Source organism: Varanus komodoensis, unplaced genomic scaffold (assembly GCF_004798865.1).
Source record: "Varanus komodoensis strain SLA01 unplaced genomic scaffold, ASM479886v1 scaffold4, whole genome shotgun sequence".
Lineage (NCBI taxonomy): Eukaryota > Metazoa > Chordata > Lepidosauria > Squamata > Varanidae > Varanus > Varanus komodoensis.
The window spans coordinates 16,412,297-16,435,953 of NW_025335941.1; the positions used below are offsets into that span (position 1 = coordinate 16,412,297).

Genomic DNA, 23,657 nt, shown 5'->3' on the forward strand with positions numbered 1-23,657 from the left:
TCACGCCACAGCAGTACTTCTATTGTACTTATTGAAATACATGTAAATGGAGGCCACCAGAGTCTTTCCTGATTACCACTCACATATATTTCAAAGGGACAATGGGCTAAAAATAGGCATGTGCACAGTTCATACCCGAACATACAGCACATGTGTTTTCCTCCCTGGAATCATGTCAATGTACCAAAAAAGCCTTGTCTGAAGTATCCTAAGAACTTCAGGGAGGACCATCAAAGGCTGCTATAGCAAGAGGTCAAGAATGAACAGTTGGGCGGTGGCAACATCCTCCTCCTTTCCTCCCTGGAATGAGAATGGAATGGCCAGATCCCTGGCTGGTTGCCACATGGCAGCACAAGACAAAGAGAAAACCTTCACTGGGTTCAATGTAGACTGCAGGATTTCTTCCTCCTCCTTCTGGTTTGATCTACATCTCCCTGGCTTGTTTTATGTGAAGGAATCAACTCGCTTGTTAATATCACAGTATAATATATCCATTGTTTCTTTAACTTCCCAAAAAATAAAGCTAAGTATAGCTTGAGATCTTTTTTCTTAAGTAAGCAAATGCCTCATGTTTACGTTTGCTTGATCTTCTCTAGCTTAGAGTATCATAAAATCATCTCTTTTTGAGAACAAGTGGAATACAGGAAATTGCCTTATATCAGGTCATCTGGGTCTATCCTGGATGCTCCAGTTGGCACCCACTCTCTCTTTCCTATCAAAATTTACTTGACCCTTTTCACTGGGGATACCAACCATCAAACCTGGAGCCTTCTTAACTATGCAAAGCATGTGTTCTGTCACTGAGCTATAATTACATTATTGATATCAGGAATATGGTGAGATACGCAGATATAAAATATATCATCATTAGAGCAAACTGTGCTAGTTTAGAGCAAAGTTAATTGGAAAAGGTATCCAAACTTTTGAGGGTACATTTAGTTGTGGGTACATTTAGTTGCGTTTGCTCTCACAAAATTGTTGGCACTCACAACTCCCCCTTGCTCCCCACGACCCTTTCAAAACCTCCAGGACTCCTCCAGCTTCAGCTTTTCTGAGTAGGCTGCAAAACACAGCACTGAACTGTAGTTGCTCACCAATATTATATTCTAAGAACACTTCTGGGTCATTTCTCCCCTTATCTGTGTGCTGGAAGGGAAGGGGGACATGCTACTTCACTACTATGCAAAGAATAACACTTCATTAATTTTGGAGCAGCAGAACCCATGCACTGATTTTCTTGGTATTTCAACTCATTTGTTAATTGCTGTATTACGCAATATGGGTAGAATAAATTAATGTCTTCTGAAAAACAAAACTTGGCTGGAAAGGAGATTGACATTCACAGGTAAAGGTGAATGAGACTTGGAGTTTATAATGATGATGATTTAATTGACACCTCTCTCCCTCCCTCCCTCTCTCTCTCTCTCTCTCAGAAGAAGGAGAAATAATGATTGTGTTCACAAAACACAACAACTGCTTGTGAGTTGTTACCTATGATGCATTGTTACATCATTGGAACTCAGACCAATCTGTACAGTCTGGTTTGTTCAAGGGCAACAACCCATAGCATATAAGTGGGGTTCTTGAGCCCGCAATGAGTTGACATGCCATCCAGATCTGGGTGACTGGCCCCACTGTGGGATCTTGGGAATTTTGCAGTGAGACACGTGGCAAGAGAGGTAACCACCCCCCCACCCCCCGCCCTTGATGCTCTTGCCTTGCTTGCCTGAACACTCACCATTCACCCCAGAAATGTCTAAATGGCATAAGGATCTGGGTGGCCCTGGCTTGTTGCCCTTCCTGTGGCAACTGTGGGCTGATTTTGGCTTGCAGCAGCTTTTTGCCCTTTTACCTCTTTTTTCCTCCCTGGAAGTCCAACTTGACAGCCAGCTTTTGCAATCTCCACTTTGACAGCCACTGATGGCCCACTCAGAGTTCCCTAGCACCACCTCAAAAAGGCTGCCTGTGAGTGACAAACATTAATAGTATGTACAAATATGCTTAAAATTAATGTATTTTTATATTCTTATTTTTATTTTTAGTTACCCTTAGGTACTTTGAATCAGCAGTCAGTAGCTGTCAAAATGGAGATTACAAAAGGTGGCTTTTAAGGCTGACTTTGTGATCTCTAAAAAAGATAGGAGGGTAAAGGGAGCTACGGCAAGTTGCAGCTGGCTCATAATCATGGCAGAGAAAAGAGATTCAAACTGATCCTGCCGCAGGGCTCCCTGGGATACCCACAGAAAGCCCAAGTGAGAAGTAGGGTGAGGATAGGGATCAACAGTTTATGGTGAACCCAATCATCTGTCTAGAGTAACATGGATTGCTTGCACAATAGCCAAGCTATTCTGGCTTATTGCTAGAGCAGGCTGTCATGATGGGCAATCGTGTACAACTTTCAGTAGAATCAAAACATGCAAATATACATAATTATACAAACATGATCAAGTTGTCAACTAAATTAAAGCACCCTCCCCTCAAGAAAACAACACAAAGCAAAATTCAATACAGGTCATCTTGGTCTTATTTGAAGCTAAGATTCTTTCCGAAAACCTGCAGCAAATAGTACTAAAATCCATTAAGAGGAAGCTGTGCTCTGACATTTTAACTTTAGTAGGCCAAACTATTTTTATGCAGGAAAAAAATCAGTAGGCCTGCTATTATTATACAGATTTTCTCATTTTGCATAGACTCAGGAAGAATTAGACCTTAAATGACCTGCACTTGCTGATAGGTGAAAGTTATTCTTACGTTGCTTGCAACACATTTGGTGGCGGGGGGGGGGGGATTTCAACCAGAACAAAGGTTTTGTAGATTTAGCATCTTTCCTGCCTGAGGCACATTCTACTGGGGTCAAAAATGACCCCACAATGCAACTAGTGCTAGGTTTTTTGTGAGGGGATAAGAGTCAAAGAAATGTCTGTTTTGGCCCTGAACTATGCAAAAAGTCTATTTGAGCAGAGCTGGCTCCTCACTGTAGATATATAGTTGTCAATGTACAGAGGGACACACAGTGAGTCATAGGAAAGTAATAGAGAAGGTGGAGCCAGTGGGCTGCCTTTGCCCTTCCCTACATCATTCATACCACATTGGCTGAAATTCTGAATATAGTTCAAGAGACTTTGCACAGAAGGCAAAATGTCTCCAGGTGTGAGTTTTCCCTCTAGTGAATTGCTGTGAAACAGAACAAAGCTGGTGGAATGTTGTTTTGTGTAGGAGTCTTTAAGTTACAGGGTTTCTCAAAGTCTGAAATTAGCATTTTAATTGGGCATCAGGCCTGGATTTGGAACAGAAACCACCTTGGTTGCCCTGTGGGATGACCACTGCTGGGAGAGAGTCAGGGAAGCATGACCTGTTGATTCTCCTGGACCTCTTAGCAGCTTTTGATACCATCAACCATGGTATCTTTCTGGAGAAGTTGGCCAGATTGTGAGTTGGGGGTACTGCTCTGCAATGGTTCCACTCCTACCAGACCAACTTTCTCCAGATGGTGGTGCTGTGCCATGGCTGTGTGTTATGAGGTTCTGCAGGGCTCTAATCTGTCCCCCATGCTCTTTATCATCTACACGAAACCACTGGGGGAGGTCATCCAGAGGTTTGGGCTAAAGTATCATCAATATGCTGATGACACTCAGCTCTACCTCCCATTTTCATCCAGTCCAGTTGAGCACTATTTTTAACTAGTGCCTGACCTCCATAATGGACTGGATGTGGGCCAATAAGCTGAAACACAATCCAGATAAGATGGAGGTTCTGTTAGTGGACCGTCCATCTGTCCAACTGGGGAACTTTCAGCCTATCCTGGATAGGATCCTACTCCTCCTAAGGAGGAGCAGCTTGGGTTAGCAGCTTGGGTGTACTCCTGAAGCCTGAGCTCTCAGTTGTATCTCAGGTAGATTCTGTTGCCAGGAGAGCTTTCTACAAGCTTAGGCTGGTTTTTCAGCTGCATCCCTACTTGGATGAGTGGAGCCTTACCACAGTTATTCATGTACTGGTAAGCTCACACCTGGATTACTGTAATGGGCTCTACATGGGGCTGCCTTTGAAAATGATCTGGACTTTTCAACTAGTTCACAACAGGGCCATGGGGCTATTGACAGGGACTGGTTTGTGTGAACATACCATGACAGTCCTTTGCAAACTGCATTGGCTGCTGGTTGCCATCCGTGCCCAACTCAAAGTGCTGATCTGAACACACAAAGTGCTGATTTTAACACAGGTTGAAGTCAGATTATCTGAGGGAACACCTACCTCCATATGTTCCCACCAGATCACTAATGACTTCACCAGAGGCCCTTCTGTGTGCTTCTCGCCTAAAGATGGGAGGGGGGCAGGTGTCTAGAAGGAGGCCTTCTCTGTGGTGGCACCCTACCTCTGGCATTCACTTCCTATTAAAATTTGCCAGGCAATATCTCTTCTATCTTTTCATCACCAACTGAAAACATTCCTCTTCTTGAGTTATTTTGCTGATTAATCTGGCTTTAATAATAGGTCTTGAATTTGCTGTTGCCTTTATGAATTGAACAACCAGATCTCTTTTTTAATTTGATTTTTTAAATTATTTTATTATTGTTTGTTTATGATTTGGCTGTCTGATCTTATTCTATTGTTTTAACTTGAATTGTATTTTAACTATTTTATTGTTGCGCCTTTGATTGTAAGCTGCCCAAAAAGCCTTTCTGGCTAAGGGTGCAGCATATAAATTCAATCAATAAATCAATCAATAAAATAAAAATCAAACTTCCTTTAATTGTGCACTCAGTGGAACAACTATAGAACATTCAGGAAAATCAAGGGGCATAAATAACTTTTTCACTTAAATGATCCTGTGAAGAAAGTGTCTAGAGGACACCTGCAGAATACAATTTGTCATCTTCCAGTTCCAGATTGTATAATTAAACAAAATGGTCAGCAGAATTAAAAAGAACAAATGATAACCAACTTTTTTGTCTGAAGTGAAACAACCCATACAGATCAGACCAGCTGTTTCCTGAGTATTTCCCTTAACTTGGACAGGAAAAGATTTTGCAATATCCCTCTTCATGCATTAAAAATATGCATTTCTGTGGTGGATTACAGTTGCCCTCTCCAGGGTGTCACCTCAAATTCAGTCATACTGATCTGCTGTACTAAGATGGGTTTTTTTGTTTTATTACAAGTAAAGATAATTATAATTTTAACACAAAAAATTGACAATTTTAACAAAAAGCCATTGCCAGCAAGATTGCAGTTACTAAATGGAAATAATTTTCAGCCATGCTATCAGTATTTGCTTTGAATATTGTATATAAAGACAAACATAGCAAAGATGAATCTGTCAGTTTGGTTTTGGCTCAGTTTCTTATTTTTTCAAAACTTATGTTCATTTAGTCCCATTTCCACATACATTAAAAAAGCCCTACAAAAATGTATATATATTTTGTGAATACTTCTAATATATGTTTTTCATATGTAAATTTCCCATATCTCTATATATCTATATAGCAATATTTTTCCTGGCATAATGCAGTTTTGGACATCATTTCCATTAATTCCACTCCAATTTCAATTGGACATCTGTATTACAAAAGTCAGAAAAGTATGGATATTGAAGTATGATTGTGTTTTGTTTTACATCTTGGTTCAGAAAGTGAGAATTAGGTAAGTTCAGAATGAAATAATTTCCCCCTAAGCTTAGGCAAGAATCAGGACAAGGAATTGTTGATAAAAGTGACCATTACCTGGGGAGTCATTTAGACTGAAGGCAATTCGTATTGGTTTATCAGCAGGTACCCGGGCTGTGGTGATCATGTGGGCACTTGAGCCTATGCGTTTACTTATGTGTTCCAGCTGTAAAATATAAAGATCACATATTTTTATGGGTCCTGAGAACCCACCACAATGCAATTTAATGCTCTTCAAATATTTTCAGTTACATTTCTGACAGAGTCCTTTCTCACTTTCAGGAATGATGCCAAGCATAATTAAATGCAAGTACAATCACGTTTATTGTTATTTCATAGAGTAAGGTCCACAATGTGGTGGTAATATCCCCAGATAAGAGTTCCCAGCAAATTTGAGTCTCCCATTTAAAAATTTCATGCCAAGAGACATTTCAAATGAACCAAGGCCAGCCCTAATATAAAACAGAGTGAAGGAGCAAGTTCAGGCTGCAGGTCCTGGCGACCAGTAGTAACAGCCTCCCAAATGATACCTCTGGCTGTTTCTCTCTGTTGTGACTATACCACATAGTTTTCGTGCCTTGGGATAAAAATTAGCCCAATGTCCCAGGAAGGGAGGAGTTTGCTATCTTATCACCAATACTCAAGTAAAATTCAGAGGCGAAGACTCCATTATGCAATAGAAAGGAGCAACAGAGTGAAAACAACAACAACAAAAATCAAAGACATAGGATTTTGGCATAAGATAGTTCATGACTTGGTCTGTTAGTTTTCCTTGCAAGGTCAGCATTGGCATTTGGCCCACACTAAGGAAGCTGTCTTGACCTAGGTTGGATTTGGGTCTATCTAGATCATGGGTAAAATGTGTCCCTTAGGCTTCATGCATCTCCTGGGCTTTATGCATCCCCTTTCCTCTTTTGCCACTACCAAAGGGTCACTCCTATTAAACAGCTACCCAATCTTGGCTGTGGTAAGTAAAAAACTTGCATTTTCACTTCAAAACAAGGATTTTTGATACAAACTCCCACAAGGCTTCCTGGAGCAAAATTTAAAATGTGCACATGCTGTATAATTTGTTTTAAAGCCAAATGTGCCTTTTTTATTGCTGCTGAAATTTGACAGGGGGAGGCCAGGGTTAGTATTTGGCCTGGGAATCCTTAAGAGTTGCTTACCCCAACTCGGCCAAGGTCTCCCAAAGTGCTTCCTCCAGATGTGTCTGACTGTAATTCCTATCCTCCCAGCCAGCGTGGAGGTTCTGTCCCAATCCTGTCACCTACATTCCTTTTAATTAGAGGTGCTGGGATGTGGTAGCATTACCATCAACTTGTGGGGTTCAGCCCACTATTACCATTTCACCAAGAGTTAATTGTTGCATAATCTCTAGAAACAACATCTTGAGCCAATAGAATGCATTTCAACTAGTAGCCAACTTTCATTATTTATTTTTAGTCAAACAGATCGGGGTTGGTAACCTGACTGATTTTATAAGGTCCACCATCTTTCTTTACTTGTATGAACCAGTTCTAAACAGGCTTTACCAAATCCTAAGCTTCCCAAATAGTTATTGCAACCAGATAGCCTGGTTTGTTTAGAACATTGTTCCACTCAATGGCTTTATCCAATCTGAGTGAATCCTGCATGACCCAATGTTCAAAGCCAGTGATTCCTATGTAAAGTCCCCACCCCACAAATCTAGAACTTTATGATTGTAGCTTATGAGAGTTTGCACCATAATGTATCAGTGAGTTCTTTAAGAAACTCAGGACTTGGTTGTTTTCACTAACCCTAACCCAAATACTTGGTCTCAAGAAAACTATGGAGTCAGTTAAAATCCATATTCTACTATTTCTCTGTATTGCATTTAGTTGGTGGAACACAGCTTGCCACCACCCTCAAGCACCTCCAAATAGTCCCATGACCTGATTAGGTGCTGCCAGACAAGGCAAAAGCAGGGCTGTAGCCAAGTGCTGGTGCAGCTACTTTGCAATTAGAAGAGTGCAGGTTTAATTTATGGCTTCTCCAAGAAGAGTTGGAAAAACTTCTGCCTAAATTGCTGGAGCAGAGTGCCAGTCAGTCAATCTCTACAGAACCTCTTGCAATACCAGGCTACATGGACTGAGGTGTGACTCAGTATAAGACGTGTTTCTAAGGCTTTTATCATACAATAACCCTATCTCATTCATGGAATACATTGAGGAGGAAGAGGAAGATTAGTTGTACAATGCCTTTTGGTTGACAGTACTAGGAACTGTTTGTCTGGAAGCATCCTTATATATGTCACAGTACATGGTGGGAAAATGTGTTCAGGCAACCATTGATTGCAATGGACATGCTTTTACTTCCAAGTAAAGGTGATGAGGATTGTGGGAGAGGGGGAAGCTTGTTTGCGCATGTCTCTGTGTTTTGATGTTTTTGGCTTCTACTTACAGAGTCACTGTACTTGTAAAAGTTTTGCTGGAGGCAGAATTTCATCAAACAGTAGTTCATATTGTTTTCCTTCATTGATAGACAACAATATTCCTTCTATGTAACTCTTAAAATTACAACAGCTTTCTGAAAGACCAGATATGACAATACTATGGGCTTTAAGAAACCTATTTTTAAAAGACTGCAAGAACTAGCCTCCATGAATTTCACATCTTTAACAGTTTGTTTGACCAGGCATTAATTTGGCCTGTTCACACCTATTTTCCAAGCTACCTTGTTCCCTCAGCATTATCTAGAAACAGTATTTGTGAATGCTACCCTAGTTGTGAAAAGGATTTAAGCCTGTGCTTAAACTAGGGAGTACTATCATTTGTGGATGACACATTAATTGAATTTTAAGCTCCAGGAGAAATAAAATTGAACATTATGTGATCAACCCATAGGAATGATTTAAAATTCGGTACCCTGCATTGCTGACTTATGCAACACTTAGCTTTCCATGTCTACAAAAGCACAAGTAATAAAAGAGTTGTTTGGGAATGAGTGCAATGACGCCCTTGTATCTCCCATTTCTTTCAGATATTGGAAGATTATCATGCCAGTGCCTACATCTGTCAATATTAGCTGAATAAACACAGGTTTAAACAGTGGCGATTCTGAAGAGAACTTGCCAAAAGTCTTCTTTAACTGATCCTACAGCTTTGTTAGTTTTACATAAATGGATTTGGGAATTTACTTTTATATTCTATAACAAAATTTGAATTCAAGCTCTTTTGTTAAATTTGTAGGCTGTTGGGGCTGTAAAAGAGTATTCCTTAATACTTCAAACTTAGAATAAACTTAATTATTAAAATCAACTTTATATTATATTAGCTACCCTGCATTCTTTTTGAGGAAGGATGGGATATAAATCTCTAGATAAAAACATATAGTAATCTTGAGTAGAAAAACTACTTTATTATGTTTTATTTGCAAGATACACATATTTGAGTTGGTACTGATACAACACCCAATTGTAATGTATAACAAAAGAAAGAGAAACAGGAAAGAATGCTTCTACATAAAAACCTAGTCATCTTTTGGGCAGCATGCTTCACGTAATATAAAGGCACATTAACAAATGATCAAGCTATTACACATTTTAAAAAACCCAGATTTGGGGGGGGGTTAAAACCCTAAAATTATAGTTATAAAGTTTCTTTTTGGTGTGGGGGAGGGGCATTATTTTATCCTAGTCATGTAAAGGTTCACTTTTCGAAGAAATGTTTTTGTTTACTTTTCTGTTTTCCAGAAAGACAGCCACCTTTCCAGTACACAAATTAAAGATTTAGTTTTCTCTGTTTCTTTACTGTGTGTCTACAAAATTTAAAAAAGTTCTTCCTCCCAGATAAAAGAAGCAAGATGAAACCATACAAGACAGGATAGAAATTTCATTCACACCCCTCACTGTATAAATCCCCTCAAACAAAAGAAATTAAGTAAGAGTTGCTTCAAGTATCCCATTTGCTTTCTCAACTGACTGAAGCCGAAAGCTTTGAATTTAATAAGATGCCTCCAAAGATTCACCAGAAAACAGCTCTTCTGTCAGATCGCCTGTGAAACGGGGGGGTTCTTCCCATATATATGTCTATATGTATATACGCACACACAAAATCTGCACCAGAATGCAAGTTAAGTGTGGTTACAACTCAATCAGTTAGTCCAGTTTTCACACCTGTTGCCTTACCTCACTTAGTAGTGTCTGCACTTGTATAATCCAGGGCCAGCCACTGCCTTGGCTTGTCGTTGCCTTTATGGAGTACAGATTCAATAAAAGAAAAGGCTGCACCTGCTACATAGCAGCGAACTGACAAGGTCTGAGAAGTTGAAACAGCTGTCAGGGCAACATGCTGCTACCTGCACTTCCCATAGGCTTTTCAGTCCCTCAGGACCACCCTTTTCCGTTTTCCTTTACAATTCCACCGTCCCGTCCCGTCCCGTCCCTTCCTTTCCAACAATGAGGGATTACAGTGCTGTCATGCTTCATGGGGCAAAAAATCCTTCCATCGGAGGCATTATTAAAGCAGCAAACTGTCAAGAGTCCAAGATGTTTAATTCATTAGTCCTGCCAAACCTAAAATACAAACAGACTTGCTTCATAGGACTGGAATGTTTTCAGCATGACCCAATCAGTGTCTGTGTCTATTCCAGCAAACGGGAAAAGATAGCCTGACTCCAGTCAGCAAAAATGTCTGCGGCTCCAATCAGCTTGGGGTGACATTGCCAACTTGAACAGGCTGCAAGCAAACTATCAAATGATTGCTGCCGCTGCTATCAAAGCAAAGAACTAGGTTAGAAGTTTGCTGCTTTGGTCCAGGCTTGGTAAAATGATACTATCCAATAAATTAGATGATAGACCTGCAGCTTTAAAAGAGACAATGGGCTATTCTTAGACACAGTATATATTAAGAATCTAAAAATATTTTCTTAAGGTATATTGTAGAATACGCATGATATATTCTCCTAAAGTTGTATAATTTACAACTGATTATTTTGTGTGAATAGTAGAAGAGTTGACAAAAAGCTCCAGTTAATTAGCTGCATAGTCAAATCAAACCATTTTCAATGTTGGTACATTGGGATCTACCTTTTCAAACATCAGCACTCAAATTCAAATATACTTTTATCTCTTTTCCCAATGAGTGTCACTGCTTGAAAGATACAGAACAATATCTGTATTATTAAAGATATGCCCCTGCAGTAGTTTTCAGTTTGACTGCAGTTTTGCAGTCTAGAGCATTTGTCATAACGCATATTATCCCTATAAAACATGCTTTACTTCCAAGCACTGAAACTGATTTTGTATTCTTTGATGTAATCATTATTTTTCATGTAATCTTATATTTAGAAATAAGTTGCACTGAGTTCAATGTGTTTTTGTTCTTGGTAAGTCAGTAAACTTACAAAGGAATGTAGCCTTTGAGAACTAGGTTTGATTATTTTTTCATAGAATCATAGAAAATAAGAGTTGGAAGGGGCCAAGAAGGTCACTGAATCCAACTCCTGCTGTTGCAGGTCAGCAATTTGCACCATCCTGCTCAGATGACACCCCAGTTTCTAGTGTGGGAGAGCCCATGACTTCTCTAGGCAGCTGGTTCCTCTGTCCTTTTGCTCTGACAGTGAGGAAACTTTTCCTGATATCTAGCCTGAATCTGGATTGTCACAACTTCATCCATGTCCTACACTCTGATGTAAGTGAAAAGAGATCTTGACTGTTCTCTTTGCAACAGCCTTTGAGGTACTTAAAGAGTGAAATCGTGTCCTCCCACAGTCTTTTCTTCTCAGGGCTGAACAAACCCAGTTTTCTCAGTCTCTACTCATAGGGAAGTGTTTCCAAACCTTGGATCATTTTTGTTGTCCTCCTCTGGATTCTTTCTAATTTTTCTGCATCCTTCTTAAATATTGGTGCCTGTAACTGACACAGTATTCCAAATGAGACCTGACTAATGAGGAGAAAAGAGGAACAACTACTATTCATGATTTGGAAGTAACACTCCTATTAATGCATCCCAAAATAGCATTTCCCCTTTTTGTAGCTGCATTGTGCTGTTGGCTCAAATTTAACCTGTTGTCCTCATTAATCCAAGGTCCTTTTCTTTTTCAGTTCTGTTGAGCCATGTATTCCCCATTGTTTTGATGCATTTGGTTACTTTTTTTCTAGGTGGAGGACTTGGCACTTGTCCCTATTGAATCTCATTCTGTTGCTTGCAGCCCAATGTTCAAGTTTACCAAGATCTCCCTGGAGTTTCATTCTGTATTTTAGCTATTCCACCAGTTTTGTATCATCTGCAAATGTGATTATCCTTCCTTGTACTTCCTCATCTAAATCATTAATAAAAATATTGAAGAGCACTGGGCCCAGGACTGAACCCTGAGGCAGCCCACTAGTTATCTCCCTCCACTTTGAGAAGTTGCCATTGATGAGCACTTTCTGTGTCTGATTTAGCAACCAATTTTGAATTATCAAATTTTGGATTATCATGACTATCATTCTGAAAATATTTTTGTAAAAACATTTAAAATATCTATATATCATTTTTCTTAATCTCATACTAAGTGTAGTTGTAATACTCTTCCCACTTCTGTGTACTGCCTGGTAGAAAGTTTTTGGAGCAACTTTACAACAACAGTTTCCAAGTGAAATGATAGAACTAGAGACTGAAGGTGTTTTGTAATATTTATTTGTTTAGACATGCACAGGTTAAACAGGGAAACCCAGGCAGATTTTTAGGTAATGCTAGTCTTGAAATAATAGTTTCTCCACAAAGTGGCAGCATAATTTTGAAGCTTTGCAAGACTGTGTTTTGCCAGGTATGCACAAAATTCAGGCTTCTTTGTCTAGTTGAGTCTGAAATGCACAGCCTCTTCGCTGAGCAGTTGCCTAAGCAAATGAGGTTGTGGCACAAATTCCTGCAGTTTGGAGGAGCTACTAGGCTGTTAAGGAAATAGTCACAAGTTATACAGTACAAAAATGTGGGGAGAAAATACTTGCTTTGTTTTGCATAATTTAACATAAGAATGCCTTACTCCTTTTCTGTTGGCACAGTCATTTAAATAGGCATTAAATTATAGCCTTTCTTTTGTGTTTCCCCCTGAAGAATAGTGCTGACAATCCCATATCCAACAAGTTAAGTAGCGATGTACAGAGGGTGCAGCCTTCAAAACAGAGGACTCTATCCAATTATTTATGCTCAGGAGGATACATAGGCCTGGCTCTCACAACTGAGAGCCCCCCATAGCTTATTTATGGAATGCGCTCCCCAAAGAGGTCCACCTGGTGCCAACATTATACTCCTTCCAGTGTCAGGTAAAGACCTTTTTATTTAACCATCATTTTAACAATTAAGGGTTTTAGACGGTTTAAGATTTTTTTGTTTTCTTCTTGTTTTCACAGTTGGACTTCCTATTTTATTTTTCCTTTCTTATTTTTTATTTTATAATGTTCAATTTTAGATGTTTTAATAAGTGTGGTTTTATTATTGTATTTTTGGAATTTTATACTATGTAGGCCATCCTACCCAGTGCTTGTGCAGAAGGATGGGATACAAAAGCTTGTAACAATAAATAAATAAATAAATAAATAAATAAATTTATTCAGTGGGGGACCACAATTTATTGTGACATCTGAACCTGGAGCAGGGTGGGTTGCAGCCATGGTTAATAAACTACCCTTAATCCCTGCTAAAGAGTGCCTGCAGTTTTTCAAATACTGCTTCATACCACCTCTTTCAAGGGACACACTTCCAGGGAAAAGAACAGGAAATACCAAATCACTGCTTTGTCAAGTGCTAGCCACCTATCAGTAAAGGCACATGGTGAACTGAACTTGTCATGAGTTGATCTCCATCTCAGTTTGAATATTGACTTGTGAGATCACATCAAGGAAAAATTCTGAAAAGGGGATGAATCAAAACACAATGAGTTACGTGCTCATTGCATGTCAATACATTTAGGGCGTACTGTAAGATACCAGCATTGTCGACAAACATAGACAAGGAATTGCTGATCCATGCAACAACTATACTGAAAAAGCAAATGCATTTATTTATTTTCTGAACACTTGACTGGCAGAATGCAGCTGTCATGTTCCTATGTAAAAAGGTAGATGCCTAATCCCATGTTGAAAATATAACTGTGTTCCATATTCAAATATTTATCTCCTAAACCAGGCTGAAAGAATTACATAAGGATTTTCACACATTCCCAAAGACATCCTTCGCTTTTTTATTGTTATCCACCTAAATGGTACCTTTAATCTATTTTCAGAGATTATTAACTGCTGAGGGAAGCAAGTTACCCAACTGGGCAAAGGGACAACACATACCTAGAGGACTTGAAGCAGATTTAAATGAAAGTTCCAGGACTTTACACAATGAGCAGCCATCCGGAAATACTGCTGTATTTATGACTAGGGTGGCAGTCAACATAAGAGCAGAGTGGCTATGTCAGATAAATGATCTGTCTATGGATAGGGGGAGGTGAAAAGCACAGGGCAATGCTAAGTATGTCATTCTCTAATATTCTTGTTGCATTTATCTCTGTGGGCAAATCAGGTTGATCTAAAGCACGAAGACACGCCATTTGGCTCCCGTTTCCTTTTCTCCTTTAGGCTCTTGGACTGGGTGACACCGCTTGGGAATACATTGTACCAAAAGGTTATAGATGGGATTCATAACCACTGGCCCAATTAGAAGTAAGTATTTCGGCCCTATTCAGACATTCTTTATTCATGTAGAATAAACTTACCAAGAGAAGGAACACTCAAACCACCCCCTCCTCCTCATGAGTTCCTATTTCCCTGCATTTGTGGAGGGTCATTTTCTAAAGACTGGAGCTCTTACATCTGGTAAGGCTTTCCACATCATTGAGAATGTTAAGAAAATCATGAATTCCCCCACAGGGCCTAAAACAAAAGCAAAGACCTCCATTGATTCCAGTGGATTTCCCCCCTCTTTTTGAAATCTGCAAACCAGGGGTGGGGGCAGTTTGGGAAGCAAAGGGGTGGGGAAAAGGGTTAATCTTCCCCTTCAGTGCATGCTGAGCCTGATCCAGACCAAGGCAGTGCATGATTACTCTGAAGGAACCAAAAGATAATGTTTAGCTGTACCCTACACAATTCCTGTAACCTTTAGTTTGACCCTGAGGCTGATCTAATGGCAGAGCTAACCCTGTGTATAATATTCATATACTGTGTCTTTTCATTACAGCTGGGATCCATTTTGAATCTTATTTGATGCAGTACTGGATACTTTAACAACACTTCTGGGTTCTCTGTGTCCATTGCTGTGTATTTTAAATGCCTGGAAAGAAAGATGCAGGAAGGGCTCTTAAATTCCTTTAGCTCTTAATCCCATGTGTTGTCCTGAAATCAGTACATAGGAAGGATAGTCATTCCCAGATTAAAAGAAAAAAGAGTACATCCTGCTTGTGAAAACCATTGCAGAGTAGGGCTATGAGAAAGGCAGAATGCTGATAAGCCCTCTTGGTTTTCTTCAGGAACATTGGCCATGGCGTTGTGCCCTGTTTCCTGCCAAAGTGCTCTAGTCATCCAATGTTTGGTACCAGAGCAAAATTCTTTCAATCACGGATCATATTATGAAATGTAAGCTCATCTCTGAGGATGACATACAACATATCATGTTTTAGTCATCATGCATTCCAAAGTTATCATCTCCTAAATTAGAAACATTACAACTTATTGACATGGGGAGTTAGGCAGGCTTGTAATTTTATTCATTTATTTATTTAGCCTGAAGCATTCAGTGCCTTGCATATGTAAATAGAGTCTATGATCTTCTGCCTAATAAAACACCTGTCCTCTTCTATTTTTTAACTGCACTACTTTCACCTCATTAAAGTCGCTTAACAGGATTAGCATTTTGGTAGTGTATGACCTCACTGAATCTGAAATGGTGTCTGGGGGTGTTAGTCAGTCTATAAAAATAAACTTTGAGAATATTCTGACACATGGATGACAATGTTCAAAGGAGAGGGAGGAAAACACTTGTCCTTTTCATCCATTGTGCACACAAGAGAACAAATGAGCGCAGGCAGGAGGGAGATACCTTGGAAAAAAGTTGCCAAATTCTTTGTTAGGGGCAATTAGGAAAGAAAGACACAAATTAAACTACCATTATTATAATGACTTTATATCAATCTATGTCATGATTTTATTTGGAATACTGTATACAGTTCTGATCACCATATGTCAACAAGGCTATTATAGAGCAAGAAAAGGTGCAGGCAAGGGCAACAAAAATGATCAAAAACAACAATGTGATTTGTGGCACAAAGACGATCAAGTTTATTCTGGCATAAGCTTTCATGAACTGCCATGCATGAAAATTGCATGAAAATGTCACAGACTGTTGGTGCATGAAAATTGCACTGTTTGGGGCTTTTTAGCTTAGGAAAAAACATTCATTCATATTCACCATAAAGCAGAGATGACTTAATGGCATGCAACAGCAACAAAGGTGGAAATGCTAAAGGTATATAAATGATACAGAAAAAAGGATAGGAAGAATATCTCCCTTTCTTAGTAGATCGTGGAGTCATATCTTGAAACAGAGTGATGGATAACTCAGAACTAGTACAAGAGAGTATTTCTTTACACCAAGTTAAACTAAGGAATTCACTAGAAGATGTAGCAATGGTTGCCGACATGGATGACTTTAAAGGGGGAGTAGATAAATTCATATTGGATCCATGGCTACTAGTCATGCAGGACAATTATTTTCAGTAGCAGAAGTACTTTAACTCTAAATAACAGCTTGGGAACACAAGCCAGAAGGTTATATTGTGTACATGTCCTGCTTGTGGGTTTCTCATAGGCATCTGGTTGGTCACTTGGAAATAGACAGGACTTTGGTCTGATGTAGCATCCATTATTGTTGTTAATTTATGTGAAAATGTTGCTTCATCTAAAGAGACCCTATGCACACATGATGCCACTCCCAATGCAAGTACAATCTATTGCATATGATCTGTGGAAAGAAATAAAGGTAAAGGAAAGGACTAGACAGTTCCATGAGATGTTTCTGGGAAATCCAAGAAAGCCAGTGTGGTATGATGGTTATGGTGTTGGACTGGGGAGCTGGGAAATCCAGGTTCTACTCCCTGCTCAACTATGAATTTCATTGGGTGACTTTGGGCCAGTCACTCACTCTCAGCCTATCCCACCTCACAGGACTGTTGTTGTGAGGACAGAATGGTGTGCTGGAGGACTAAGTAAGCCACTTTGATTCCTCTCAGGAGGAAAAAATGTAGGATATAAATGCAATGTAATCAGTATCATAATCACAGAGTAAGTCTTGGTGCAGAAACAGGACTGCAACACTCTTTAGGTTAATTACAGTAGCCACAGCTATATTTAGATTGGAATTGAACTAAGATACGACCCAAGAATAGGTCTAAAGTTCACCAATTAATTGATTTATTTAGCATATTAGCAAAAAGCATGCAGAACTAAGTAGCTAATAAAAGTGCATATAAAGAAATGAAACCTTACCTATTTTTTTAAATATTTGATCCCAGTCCAATACATTTCATTTGTGAAACAAAAGACAAGGCAGGTCTTCTTTCCCATTTTCAGCAGCTGAGCAGAATGGCAATTTCATCTTTTTTCAACACTAATTGCCACAGAACAGGCTACTTTAGGGGGCACAAGGCCGGGCTGTGTTATTTGCCACTATCAAGATGTGAGGCATTTACTCCGCTTAATAGTGGGGCTACTGTTCCCAGCTGAAGAGAACAAAGATGGCTTGGGTCTCCTGGATAGTAGAGAGGTAAGCTCTGACATTCAAACCTCTCTCTCTCTGTTCCTTGGTTTCCAAGCAGTGGTGAAAGATTTCCAGGCAAGTGCCCATAGTTATACTTGGGCTTCTGATATTTTGCTTTCTTTTTGGGCTTGTGTGCTTCTGATCTGGCTTTTCTCCAGGCTGGTTCTTATAGGCAAAAGATCCCATAAAGTCTACTAAGCCATGCACAAAGGTCAATAGCATGTTTCTCATGACGGCTTTCAAAAGGGACTTAAACAAGGTAGATAGGTCTAGTCATGCTATTTATTTCTAACATGATCCTTGGGATACTTCTTCATATTTTCTATATGTTGTACCAAGCATAACTTTCTATTTGTGCATTGGAATATTGCCCAAGTTGTGGCTAGCTTCCTATTCCCAAATAAGTTCCATGCAAAGGGGAACCTACCATAATGTGCCATTGACCGGTTTAACCACAAATGAGTTAGTTTTTGCTCCAACGTTTCACTCTGGATGAACTCAGAGGCATGTAAGAGCAAAGTCTGTTGGAAAAAAGGGGTTCCAGAGTAGTGTGCTTACTCAGGAGGAAGACCCCAGCTCATGACAAGTGGTTCCCAACCTGGTACTCCTCTGATCTTTGGCAGTGGTATGGGGTGTTAGAAGTTGTAGCCAAAAAAATCTGGAAGGCATTGTTCAGATTACATTCCGTATGAACTGATAATTCATGCCTGTATTTATGAATGTATTAACATTGTTTGTAAGTATATTTCTGCATTCAGTATCTCTACCATTTCAGCAGCTGACTTTTCGCAATAAAAGGAATGACAAAGGTTTGATTGCCAAAGTGCTGAAGTAGGCAGTGTTGGATTTGAGTCTCCCCAATCTTAAGTCTGACACCAGACACGAAGCCACATCGACTGGTTGCCAGCTTTAGGCATGACAAGTTTGTACTCTTCAGGAGACCTTCTACAATGGAGCAAGGAGAAAGATAAAAGGATGAAAGCATCCTGCCTTTAAAACACAGTACAGAACACTGTAAGGAACTTTTTTTTTTAAAGTAGGTACTGTTGAGACTTCAGTCTTCAGTGGCAAGGTTAGGAGCAATTGAGATGAAATGTCTTATTGTGGCTTACACTGAGTACCATACATATGCCACTAGTCATATGTTTAAACAAGGGTGCTTAAACTGGATGCGTTTATGTTAGGACCTACTGCAGTTTCCTTCAGAAAATTGTTCCCTACCTGACTGCTCCCAAATGCAGAGTTTGCAGTAAATAGCACCCTAGGAAGCAAAAAGTGGCCAAAGGAAAGAATTTTCAGTAGAAAATCAGAATAGGTCCCCATCCAGATTGTGGCCGTATGGGTGCTATTCCTCCAAAATGATGTGACTAATGGCTCAGCAGCTCATGCCAAACAAAGGGGTGGCGACAAATCGAGGGTATAATTTCATCAGAAAATGTGGATCTAATTTTGAGAACTCCAATTTTCAGAAGCTGAAGTCAATAATGCTGTTTTTAAAGAGTGGCATTTCAATATCAACCAGCTGGTATCAGTCAAGGATATCACTAGAAATAGCTTTGGAGAAGCATATTGCCTGAAAATAACTGCAAGAATGTTTTCATTGATATTGGGTCCACAAAAGGGCCTCCTGAACTTGGCCCTCTTTTTTTAAAGGAGCAAAAGCAAAATAAGTACCCAAAGCTGGTATCTTTTTTTAGTATACTTGTTGTTGCTCTGCAGCAGTTTCTGCAACAACCACCAGACAAATGGGGCAGGAAGCACATAGAATGTTTATACGGAATTTTCTCTCCAATACTGCCACCAAGAGAACACATTTGAGAAGTTCTTCGAACAAAAACAGGAGAACATACTCTGATAAGAGAGAAGGTGGTCTGTTTTAGAATGAGTAGTTATTATCTGCTTAAAATTAATATATATTTATATTGTGAGCCATGCAGAGAGTCCAGAGATAGGCTATTGTAGCAGCATGTAAATCCAATTAATTACTTAATTAAAGTTAAGTGTTGGATGTTGCTTTTGCTGACAGTGCTCTGTTCACAGATGGTGCCTTGTTCTAGTTTGGCAGGGGAGAGTTTCCAATCCACACCACAGTCTACCCAGTTCAGGAGTTTATCCTATTCTCACCAACTGTTGCATTTTCAGGAGGCTGGAGGGGCTGCTGTAGGGAGGAAGGGCCAGGAAGTCACAAGTGCTTAAGTCTGGATCCAACTCTAAGTATAACTTAAAATATCCATGAAATGTGGACACTTAGAAAAGAGCAGTAACCGAGCAGTTAGAGAACTGGTTATAGGCCCAGCTTATCTTCCTAGCTGGCTTTGCTCTACCTTGCTTTCATCTGAACCATCCTCTTCCCATCCCTCTGTTTTGGGGGACTTTGTCTTCTGTTGCTTCCCCAGATCCTGAATGGGTCACTCTGGTTTTCTTGCTGCTTTTCTCTTCTGATGTGTTTGTACATGATTGTGCATGCTCACATTAATTTTTAACTCTTTCTCTAGCATGCCTTTAAAAAAAATCAGAGGATACTATGCCATCTACCTTGACTCTTGCAGTGTAGACCCTGATATTTCATAAGATTGTCTCCTCTGCACACATCTCATTGTTACAAAAATGTTCCTCCTCTCGCAAAGCCACGATACATGAAACAGATTAGAAAAATGATCCTATACAAGTGGATGTATAACATTCAGTATTTTCTTACAGCCATTGCTGAACTACAGCAGATTCTCTCTGAGGAATCTAAGTGCATTCCCTTGTTTCAACTGACATAGCTAAAGAACAGCTGAACTAATCATGCCAATTATAGTATGCAACATTTTCTTCACCAAACCATATGCTGTACCCTTAAGGCATATGGTCCATGTTTCATGGTTTTGCAGTTGGCTGAAATTCCAATTTATGCACTGTCATTATTATTTTACATTCTTCTAGCCAAATGTGCCTGTCTGGTGTAGAAATGGCTTAAATTCTTCACACAGAGAGATTCAGTAGATTACTAGAAGTGAAGCTCTTCTGCTGTAAGATACTGTCTACCATCGTCTTTTGGTGATGGTAAATGTTAATAGTTACAATAGGAATCAAAACAAAAGACAGCAAAACTGGCAGAGATGGTTGTAGACTACCAGTTCCAAGTGTTAGGACTGTATGCTGTACCAGAGGGCTGCCTGTTTTGAAAACCCCTTTTGTGACTGGCAGATTTACATGAGATGCCCAAAAGATCTTTGAGCATAAGATTAAGGCTTAGGTTGTCCCAACAACACTGAAACACCACATGAAGTCTGTTGCATGACATCACATGCTAAATACAGGAGTGTCCTGTGTGAAAGGATACAGGGAATATTCAGTTAAGGTGTCACTTAAAATTCATTGTTTGGAAAATAATTTCTGTTACACTGGTGAAATGAGAAGAGCTCTCCTTAACAAGATATAAGGAGCATTGGTAAACATAATGAAACAAATACTAGACTAGGGTCCCTTCATATGAGAAACATGCCAACAGAGTCATTATTAGTAGATCTTGCTGCTGCTGGTGCCCACCATGAAAATTCGCCCCAAATACCTCTGGGAGCCCACCGTAGAAAGGCACAGACCCCTAGAGTCATTGCAGGCATAAGAGGGTTGGTGCCACTCGCTGGTGGACCATTTTTTATGCTGCTGTTGGGCCCACATGCTGTTGCCAAAGAGGAAAGGACCACTGTCCAGAATGTAGGGGAATGAGGGAAACACACACACGCACATACAGAGTGAATGCAGGGGGGTAGGGGGAGAGAGAGAGAGAGAGAGCGAGAGAGAGATGGACAGAGGGCCCAGAAATAGGGTGGACAAGTATCCTACTTTATAGAGGACAGTCCTCTATCTTGGAGAGCTGGAAGAGGACAGTCCTCTGTTTGAAAAAGCTTTCAGTCTAACTCTAGTTTAAAGTCAGAGACGCATAAAGAGACAGAGCAAGGGCTTTGAAACTGTCCATCAAACAGTATCGGGACAGCAGGCTGAGCAGGCACACAAGACACCTAGTCTGTTTCCTATACTATAGTGAGAAATACTTCTATTTAAATTGTTTAAGGATTATTTCTGAATTGCAGCAATACATTCAAATGTGCATTTGCAAACTGGTGTCCTTTTTTTGGGCAAGGCATAACTAGCCATCCTATGAAAAAAGGATAGAGCAGAATATGGGGACCTAGCAGAGAAGACCTGGAGAAATCTGGGCCAAAGTAAGGAAATCAGGTCCAATGTGGCTGAGAACAGGGCAGAGAAAGCTTTGCTTTGCAGTTTGTCTTTATAGACATGCTTATTGACAGATCTCCATGCCTTTGTGTTCAAAATGCTTAAGCTGGCCTGCATAGTAAAGAATGTTGCATCCAGCTCCACTCTGGAAAGCCACCTTCTCAACATACCATTCATATTATGAATGGGTATGCACTTGCATACCATTCATAACATACGCAAAAGGTCTACCAACTTGCAAAAGTCTATCTTACTTTGTTTACTGTAGCTGTACAAAGGAAAGGCCCTTCCTTCTCATCTCTTGGACAACAATGACAATGTATCCTTAAACATCAATTAATAACATATACACAGATGTGTGTAAGCAACTGCACACAAGCAATTCTAAACAAACATGAGACAATATCCCAGTAAATGAGCAGAGGATATAGCACCGATGGAATGACAATAACATAACTTGCATTTGTAACACTAACTAACTATAGTCTTTTGGCATGCTTGGTATGCAGAACAGGATAAAAAAAATTCTGATATCCTGCTTCAGGTGATACCTCTAAACATTTTGTGACCCTCTGAAATTCCTTCACACCCAACAGCCAAATATTACTCCATGTGCAATTGGCAATGCCAGGATATGGGAAAAAATAGTACAGTTGGTCTGGAAAACTGCTCTCTGGTGAGACTAGTAGATACTAGCAGTAGTAGTAAAAGTGGGAAAGAGAGCAGATGCTGTCTGTCTATAAAAGCTTGAAATAAATAAAATAAATAAAAACGAAACATGATTTAATCAATTAACTGAACAGATTGACTAAATACTACAGCTATTCTGGCTTGAACAGGGAACTTGCTGAGTCACCTGAGGGCAATGCAGTCTAGCAGCAGAGCTAGAACTGTGGACTTAGAGGGATCCAAGTGAGAAACTTGCTTGAATAAGATCTGGAATCCAGTTGAGCACTTCTTTTTATCCTACTCAGTATAGACTATCCTCCCCAGTTTTCATCTCTTCCTTGGTGAGCTAGAAGAATCAATCACCTTGCATGGAGTCTACCGTCTTACTTCCTCCCCTAGTGGTTGCCTACACTGGTAACCTGGGAAATGTGATGTCTCTGGTGCAAAGAATCATGTTCAAGTATGTTCTTTGGAAATCTTCCTCAAGGTCCCCTTGACTGATAAGCTCTGTCTTAGGCCTGGCACTGAGGCCTGGGTCTGGCATGATCTTCGGTTCTTCTGATATTGGCTGACACTTCCTCGTTTAGGTCAGAGTCCAATTTTCTCAGCAGGAGCCTCATAACAGCAACTTCCAACACATTATTTCTGATAAGAATTCTATGATAAAAAGATGCTTCAGCAACAGTTGCAACTTGTTCACAATTACAGCAGCATATAATAGCATACTTTGCAGAACTAATCCTACAGGAAAAAATATTCAGTATTTTTATCTTACCATTTCTTAGCTTTTCAAACAAAGCAAAACTTCCTATAGTATTTCTAGCAAGCAAGTATTGCTGTTAGTTTAAACTTGGCCTAAATACCATTTGTATTCAGATACTGCATCATCAATGCTTTTAGCATTTTCTACCTACTGATTGTAGCTAATCCTAGATTGTACATGCAGTTGTGGAACAAGTAACTTGTAATATTCTCATTCCCAAAATGTTGGAAATTTTTGTTAAAACATTAACAGCCACACATAAAATTTGTCAAACGTGTGTTCAGATAAGCTGGGGATTTCCATCTGTACAGTAATAGATTTTGGCTGGTAAAAAGAGGACAACTGCCAACAGTCAAGTCTGTGACCTTTGGATGGTCCTCTATCAAGGCCAACCACCCTGCAGAATATAAACTGTGCAGCTAAATAAAGATCAAGGCCACCTCAAAGTCATGACCAGACACTGAGCCCCAAATAAATGTTCAAGGCACATTCCAAGTTTGTGGGAACATGTGCTTTTCAGTTATTTTAGTCAGATGTTATTAGGAAGGCATGCAAGGAAGATACCTTAATATTTAAATAATATTTAAATAAGAC

At 39.7% G+C, this 23,657-nt stretch overlaps 1 protein-coding gene across 2 annotated transcripts in view; it reads right to left on the bottom strand.

Annotated features, from left to right (window-relative positions):
* Window positions 1-10,203, bottom strand: part of MAP3K7CL (MAP3K7 C-terminal like) — a 34,901-nt gene extending 24,698 nt beyond the window's left edge. Inside the window, exons 1-2 of one of the 2 annotated variants that reach the window (XM_044442489.1) lie at window positions 9,814-10,203; window positions 5,721-5,829 (exon numbers count right to left, since the gene is read on the bottom strand). In XM_044442489.1, coding sequence (XP_044298424.1) covers window positions 5,721-5,790 — 70 coding nt within the window. In that variant the 5' untranslated portion in view covers window positions 5,791-5,829; window positions 9,814-10,203. The remainder of the gene's footprint in view (window positions 1-5,720; window positions 5,830-9,813) is intronic. The other variant, XM_044442490.1, reaches the window with a different exon arrangement.
* Window positions 10,204-23,657: the final 13,454 nt, after the last annotated feature.